Source organism: Marmota marmota, unplaced genomic scaffold, assembly GCF_001458135.2.
Source record: "Marmota marmota marmota unplaced genomic scaffold, marMar, whole genome shotgun sequence".
Classification (NCBI taxonomy): domain Eukaryota; kingdom Metazoa; phylum Chordata; class Mammalia; order Rodentia; family Sciuridae; genus Marmota; species Marmota marmota.
This window is the reverse complement of record NW_026000005.1, coordinates 47,234,684-47,242,695: the sequence shown is the minus strand read 5'-3', so window position 1 is coordinate 47,242,695 and position 8,012 is coordinate 47,234,684. Positions and strand designations below refer to the sequence as shown.

At 51.2% G+C, this 8,012-nt stretch overlaps 1 protein-coding gene across 2 annotated transcripts in view; it reads right to left on the bottom strand.

Moving 5' to 3' along the window:
* Positions 1-6,096: 6,096 nt before the first annotated feature.
* Positions 6,097-8,012, bottom strand: part of Alpi (alkaline phosphatase, intestinal) — a 57,121-nt gene continuing 55,205 nt past the window's right edge. Inside the window, exons 6-11 of one of the 2 annotated variants that reach the window (XM_015481556.2) lie at positions 7,666-7,800; positions 7,506-7,578; positions 7,258-7,392; positions 6,982-7,173; positions 6,673-6,789; positions 6,097-6,589 (exon numbers count right to left, since the gene is read on the bottom strand). In XM_015481556.2, coding sequence (XP_015337042.1) covers positions 6,288-6,589; positions 6,673-6,789; positions 6,982-7,173; positions 7,258-7,392; positions 7,506-7,578; positions 7,666-7,800 — 954 coding nt within the window. In that variant the 3' untranslated portion in view covers positions 6,097-6,287. The remainder of the gene's footprint in view (positions 6,590-6,672; positions 6,790-6,981; positions 7,174-7,257; positions 7,393-7,505; positions 7,579-7,665; positions 7,801-8,012) is intronic. The other variant, XM_048808739.1, reaches the window with a different exon arrangement.

Genomic DNA, 8,012 nt, shown 5'->3' with positions numbered 1-8,012 from the left:
CCGCTTCCCCATCCATGACAAGTACCACCCTCTCTTTGTTCTGACTGCTGTTCTTGTGACATGGGTGTGGCTCATCTGGGCCTCTCTCTGGGGCCTCCTTCCCATCTCCTGGGGTGGGGGCTCTCAGCCCTCCTTGTTTGCAGCCCACTTTTGAGGTGCCACGCCACATGGTACCCCCTTGCCCCCTGCACTGTGTCGGTTGTGCCTCATTCTCTCTCAGGTCACCTGTCCTGCCGCTGTGTGCCCTGCTATAGCAGAAATCAGCCACTCTGTTGACCACAGTAGGTGCCTCTTCCCCGCCCTCCTTGCCACCCTGGCAGAGGGTTCAAGGTGCCCAGAGTGCCGCATGGGGGCACCAGGTTCAGTCCCCAGCCAGCCAAAGTCCAGCATGAGCTCATTGGGTGGGATCGGGTTGGGTAGGGAGGCAAGGCAGGCGCCTGACTTCCCCCTCTCAGATGCCACCCAGGACCTGGGAGCCTCTGGCAGCAGCTCGTAGCTGATTCATCAGGCCGCAGGCAGCTCAAGTCCCCAAGCTGCTGTCACACGGTGCTGTTAAACCCCATCTCTCCTTGTCTATACTTTGCATAAACAATAATAAAAAACTCCCACTTTCCTGTGGGACCAACCAATTGTAGGGGCTGCTGGGAGAGATGTGCACAGGGGGTCCTGCAGGAGCCCTGTCTTACCTGAGGGCCCTGTGCAGGCTGGAGAGGGGCAGAGGTGCCATGCTGACTGATAAGGACAATTTGCAAGTCTGGAGAGCAAATTAGGACCAGAACAAGGAGCCAGGGCCAGGACACCTTCCTGTTAAGGGCGGATGGTGGCCTCACCCTTTGGGACAGGGGTTGGCTGTTTCCTCCTTGAGGGGCAGCTTTAGGGGCAGCTTGAGGGTCAGTCCAGGAGACACACAGTTGGTTCCCGGACACTTGCCAAGCACACTGGCAAAGACTGGCATCCCTCGTGGGCAAGGTTATATCAAGGGGAGCTTCTTGCTGCTCAACTGTGCTGCGGTCTGGTGTGTGCCCTGTTAGCAAATGTGCAAGTCCCACACAGCGGGAGTAAGAAGGCCCAGGGCCCACTTTAGATCAGAGGGTGCAATTGCAAATTCTGTGCAGCTTGCCCAGGTCTCTGGAGGCCTCCCTTAGGCCTGGATTCAGGGAGCCTCCATGGGGAAAATGGAGCATCATGTGGTACTAACAGGTTCGGGGGCACCTGTTTCTGGGACCAACATCGGATGCCACACAGCACCAAGTTCAGGAGGAGGATACACCTGCTATCTGCCTGAGCCCTCCTGAGAGGCTGTGGGGAGCATGCCTGTCTCTCCCTATCATCACTCTGTGCAGGCCACCAGAGCTGCAGGGGGCATGAGCAGTGGGCTCCAGGTCTGCTTGGGAACCTGTGGTGTCCTCTGGGACTCCAGCCTGGGCTGGGCTCTGCAGGGAGCAAGGCACCCACGGTTACAGGGTCTAAGAGTTCTGCCTAGGGCCCAGCATGTCTGGACCCTCCTGGTGGCCAGGGGTTTGGCTAGAGGGGCATGTGCCTACTATGTGCCTGCCCTGTGCTGGGCATCTGGTCATCTCCTTCACATACTTTGGCACAGTCCTGCACAGTGTGTACCTGTGATGGGAATAAACACTCCTTGTGTTTAACACTGAGCCCCATCAGTCTTCAGCTGGGCAGCTGGGCACCTTCCCATATGATTCTGTTCCAGAGGGAAAGAATGTGGTGCCTCAGGCCAGGGGTTGACAGAATAAGCCTCCTCCTGCGAATTTGCTCACTCTGAGTGGATTGTGACGTATTAGAGTTTAGTGTGCCTGCCTAAGTGGATTTATGGATTATATGATCTAGTTTTAACCAAACTAATCCTCCAGTATGGTCAAGTGGCTTACAAAAGATTCCTGTAAAGAAACTGCAAATAATACCAAAAATCCACAGTCAGGCAAACCAGAAGTGGCTGGGCTGAAAGTTCCCTAAGCCTGGTGCATCCCCATGTGACATGGGACAAGGCATTAGCCCCAAAGAAAGAAAACAAACACAACAAAACTGTCTGAAGCTAGCCCCTCCTCATCCTTCCTAGTGCCTTGTCCCCCGAGATATTCATCGACAACCGCATGGAACACTCATGGTTTGCAAGGGATTTAAAAACAGCTTTCAGAACATGAATACAAACCCCCGCAATTCTTTTCCCGGCGACGTTTAAAGTTATGTGCTGTTCAATCCAGTGCTTTTTGATATTTCCCTAAGCAATGATAAATATTTGGAAAGCTCTTTTCAAGTTTCTTGCATAATAGCATAAAACAAAAAACACCTACCACTAGGCAAACACTTTTTCTTTCTGCTGCAGTAAAAATGGCAGAAACAATGAACAGTAAATGATCTGTCGACAAACCAAAAGGCATTTCTTGTCAGCAAATGCTCTTGGAAGATGTGGAGAAAACATCACCATAGATTGGAAGAAATGAGTATTAGAGCAAATTACCCAGTGTGGGAGGTTGTCTATACAGTTGGAGGGAAGTACAGATGTTTCTAACACGCTTCAGCTTAAGGTATTTGCTGGATTCTGTTCCAATAATGAAATACACAAACCACTTTGTGTGTGTGTGTGTGTGTGTGTGTGTGTGTGTGTGAGCACAGCTAAAGGAAAGACAGCAGAGAAGATATATTGCCAACAGTAAATGCCTTGTTTAATAGAAACAGTGTCATGTGGGGGAAACAGTAAAAGTGGATCCACTGGTGGAAGAACTACTTGGAAAAGATTTTTTTTTTTTTTAAGAATTCTGGATGTCAATAAGGGTCCACAGGTAGCACTGCCTACAAAACCCACCCACCTACTAACCCACCCAACTACTAACCTACCCACCTACTCATCTACAATCAAACCGTGATAGGATGGAAGTGGAAGCTTCAAAGGTACATCAAATGCTATCGGAGGCCATCAGTGGGGTGAATTTTATAAAACCAAGATTGTCCTATTAGAGTAAAATCTTTGGTAATGAGAATGGGGTGACCATGAGAACGTTCCAGAAAACAAATGATGAGTCTTCTTTATGGCTCCTAAAGATGAACGTTTAAAAGTACTGACAGGATGGGGCTGAGGATGTGGCTCAAGTGGTAGCGCGCTTGCCTGGCATGCGTGCGGCCCGGGTTCGATCCTCAGCATCACATTCCAACAAAGATGTTGTGTCTGCCGAGAACTGAAAAATAAATATTAAAAAATTCTCTCTCGGGGCTGGGGATGTGGCTCAAGCAGTAGCGCGCTCGCCTGGCATGCGTGCGGCCCGGATTCGATCCTCAGCACCACATACAAACGAAGATGTTGTGCCCGCCAAATACTAAAAAAAATTTAAAAAATATTAAAAATTAAAAAAAAAATTCTCTCTCTCTCTCTATTTAAAAAAAAAAAGTACTGACTGGAGTTGTTCTGAGTCCCTGTTTTTCTGCCTAACTTTCCTCCCTCTTTCTTGGAACTCCTGTGCTCAACAGATCCTCTTGCCTCAGCCTCCTGGGAACCTGGGACTATAGGTGCACCGCCACACCTGGCTCTTTCTTCAGAATGAGTGTGCTGGTATTTTTTGAGGTGATATGAACTTAGTTTTAGGTACTCAGTAAAAAGCTTGAAAAAAATAAGTGCACTTTTGCTGCCCTGGCCCCATCTAGATAAGAACATCCTTTTAATGAAAAAGTAAGAAGGTAATTATCTTGTTATGCTAAAGAAAGAACATTTTTTAAAATATCGTTTTGTTTTGCAGTGCTGGGCTTGAACCAGGGGTGCTCTACCACTCTCCTACGGACCCAGCCCCTTTGAATTTTTATTTTGAGACAGGATCTTGTCAGGCTGCCCAGGCTGGCCTCAAACTTTTGATTCTCCTGTCTCAGCTTCCTGATTTGCCAGACATGCACCACTGCACCTGGTTTGAAAAGTGTTTTCCTCGGCACATGATTCTGTGGTCACCGAATGTAGTTGACTGGTAAAACCTACTCATACCCACACCTTGAAACCTAGAAGCAGAAACTATCCAACCTAATCTGTTTTTTAAAATTTAGGTATAATCTACATAATGTAAAATTAACCCTTGTAAAGTGCACAATTTAGTGGGTTTCAGGACATTCACAATGTTGTGCAACTTATCACCACCATCTAATTTCAGAACAAACTGTTTTTAAAACTTGCAGTTTGTGGGGCTGGGGCTGTGGCTCAGCAGTAGCGCACTTGCCTAACATGTGTGAGGTACTGGGTTTGATTCTCAGCACCACATATAAATAAATAAATAAATGGTCTGTCAACAACTAAAAATATGTATTAAAAAAAACAAACAAACAAACTTGTAGTTTGAGCTGGGGATGTACTTCAGTGGTAGAGTGCTTGCCTAGCATACCTGAGGCCTTGGGTACATCTCTAGCACTGCAAAAAAAAAAAAAAAAAAAGTAGTTTTCAAATGAAAAGGTCCTTGGGTTTAAAAATATTTGTAAAACATGAATATGTAACACCTTCCCACTGTGTTGAAAGACCAACTAATTGACATCAGGGAAGACAAAAATATACTAACTGGATTTTAACAAAAGCTTTCACATAATTGGTGGATGGAATTTAGAAACAAAAATGATGATTTTTTGTAAATTCAGCTAAAGATGCCCTTCTTCCTTTCAGCTCCCATAGTTTTTGTGACAGCCACTAAAATTCAGAATTGAAATAAACGGCCCTGAGAGCCAAGCTATCAAATTGATGCTTTACAGTGTTAAATCAAGATTTTAGTAAATAAGGAGGCGTATTCGATCATATTAATATTTCTAATGGGAGCAAAGTGCTTTTTGGAGTTTTTGTAAATGTACAAATAGATTTGTAATATTGCAAAATTTATTAAAACACATGGTTGATTTCATCTTCATATAATTTTTTCAAATGTTCTCACTAGGGTAGGTAAGACCTGCCTATTTGGTTGTGTACTCTAGAATGTTTTGGGGGATGCAGTTAAAAAATACTAGAAGTCCATACCTCCCCTCTGCTTGCCCAGTTTCCACCTCTGCTCCACCCCACTAAAAAAGGAAAGAGAAAAAAAGACTAGACCTTCTCTGGAAGCAGCTCGACCACTATGTTCTAAGCCAGGTCTTACAGGTCTAGAGTTCAAGCTCCTTCCCCATCCCTCCCGCCTCCTACCCCTCAGGCTACTTCCTTGCCCCCAACCCCCACTGCTGTTCTGCACTGCTCAGGCCCTCACTTTGTCTCTTGCTCACTGTCTGCTCTTCAGGCAGCCTCTCCCTGGCCTCCTAATCTTGATCACGCAGCTGTCTGTAAGCACTCTGGGCCCTATATGCTCAAGGTTTTTCAACATCATATTGTACAACAGCTTATTTTATTATTGGTTTGTCTCTCTCAAGAGAATAGGGACCCCAGAAGGGCAGGGAGTCTTCTTTGTTCAGAAATCTGTGAGCAGCCTGAAATGGTCCGGGGAGGGGCCCAGGGTTGCTCTGGGCTGCCCCTCCATCCCTGCCAGTTTTATGTCTGGGGGAGGGTTCTTGAATTTTCTGGCCTGGAATGGGCATTGGGAGGCCAGCATGGAGTTGCTGAGTATCTTGGGGCACCTCTTTAGTATGTGTAATGGCACCACTGGGCCTCTGGGGTGAAGAGAGGGGCAGAGAGGGACAGCTGAGCACTGTGTCACAGCCCAGTGGGGATTGGCCCTAGCAGCCTCCTTGGCCTGCAGAATTAGTGGCAGGGTCAGTGGGAAGGTGGAGGAAAGCCAGCCTCTCTGGGGTTCCTCACATTCCTGAGTCCTAGGGTACCCCAGGGGTTTCTGGATGTGGCTCTGTGGGGGACCACTCTGGAGTGCTGTCATCTTGGTCGTCCCCAAGGCTAGTAGGTGTGGTGGAGAGTCCTTCTGTGAGCCCGCTTTTTTTTTTCCAAAGGTGTGGGCAGCTGAGGTTCTAAAAGGGAATCAGAGAGCAGCCCCAAGAAAGTGTGAGTGTCATAGGCTCAGTCACAAGGGCGCCTCTGCGGCACATCCATCCAGTGTCCACAAAGTGAAAAAGGAAAGCTCTTCCAGGTCTGAGGCTGGTTCATCTCGCAGAGATGGCTATACCTTGGTAGAAGTCCGAGTGGGTACTCTGGAGGTGGCAGCCCAGGGTGAGGGCTAAGGTTGAGGCCCTCCACGTGGGGCCTCCGGGACCAGTGATGGGGACCCTGGGGTGGAGACCCGTGGGGAAGGAGGCAGTCCGGCCTAGGGAGCACTGGGCGGGGGAATGAGAACCAACTGCAGGGATCCTGGGGTGATCCCGGTGGGGCTGCGTGATCAGGGCTGGGCGACTGCCCCCAGCAGCAATAGCAGCGTCCCAAGCAGCAGCGTCAGAGACAGTGGGGCAGCGGCAGAGCTGGAACCCGCAGGGATGCTCTGGAGGGTCGGGGAGGCCAGGTCGCAGGCCTCATAGGGCTCCACGCAGGCGGCGAAGGCCATGACGTGCGCGATGTAGTTCTGCTCCTGCACCCCGTGCACCAGGTGCGCCTGCGGGCCGCGCGCCAACACCGCCACGTCCTCGCCTCCGTGCGTCTCCGAGGACACGGGCACAGCCGCCTGCTGCTTGTAGGTGTGGGCGCCTGGCGGGAAGAGGAGTTCAGGTTGGGAGAGTCCCCCTCCACCCCTGTCCCCAAGAAGACGACCTTTCAATGGCCGCACTCACCGCTCTCAACCTCCGTGACGTTGGGTCGGTCGCCAGAGTTCAGCACGTAGCCCGGGCCATTGCCATACAGGATGGACGTGTAAGACTTGCCGTCCTGGGCCTTGAGCGGGGCCAGCCCTGCGGGGACAGGTGGCACCTGAGCTCGCATCGCCCTCCCCGGGGACCCCAGTGTGCCGCACAGGCGCACTTCCTACTTACTCCTCCCAAGAACCCTGCGAGGCAGGCGCCCTCAGTACGCCCAGTTGACAGATGAGATGCGACCCCCGCCTCAGCACCGCAGCAACAGCCCCTGTCGCGGTCCCTGCCTACCGAAGATAGAGCTGCCCCGAAGCGTGTAGCCCCCAAAGGAGAAGACGTGGGAGTGGTCGGCGGTGACGAGGGTCAGCGTGTCCTGGTCGCTGGTGAGCTGGCCGGCCTTGTCGATGGCAGAGTCGAACATGACCGCCTCGGTCAGAGCCACATAAGCTGTGCCCTCGTGATGACCACGGTCGATGCGGCCCCCTGCGGGGAGCCAGTAGGAGGGGCGTGAAGCTTGGTCCTGTCCCTGTCCCCCTCCGCCTCTGCTCCTCTGGCCCCCAGACTTACCCTCCACAAAGAGGTAGAAGCCGCGGGGGTTCCTGCTCAGCACCCGAATGGCTGCTTCCGTCATCTCCATCAGGGAGGGGTCCAGAACCTGGTTTCGGTAGATCTCAAATTTTGTGTCTACAGGCTCAAAGAGGCCTAAGGGACAAAGGACCCAGTGATTACTGACTTGGGAGGGGGTCATGGCCACCTGCACACATGCTCCAATAGCAGCTTTCTGAGGCCACTGAGGTCAGGAGTGGGGTCATCACCCATGAGATATGTCACGGCTGGGTCCTGGGACGCCTCAATGAGCTGCTGGTGGTTCCACACATATCGCGCCCCCTGGAGGGACAGAGCCAGTGTTTAGTCTGAGACCTGCAGCCCCACCCTGGTCCCCTGCTATGACTGTGCCTCTGTGAGTCCCGTCACCTGGTGCTTTTGCAGCCACTCCTGCACGAGGTCCCGGCCATCCAGCCTGACTCCAGTCTGGTTGACATCACCTGGATACTCAGGGTCTGGGGTCCCCTTAGGAAACATGTATCTGCGGCCCCCGCCCAAGATCACCTGTTGCCAGAGCATAAGGGCAGTTGAACTTGGGGCAAAAAGAACCCCTTCTTTCTAGCTTACAGACAGCCCCCGCTGCCCCACCAGGTCAGTACTGCCCCCGCTTATTTGCCCACCTTCCCAGAGACCCTAACAGACCCCAGAACTCAGGCTATTGGTTGCTTGGGGCTGTGGCCTTTCAAAACCCACTCCTCCAGCCAGCCCCCTCCCAT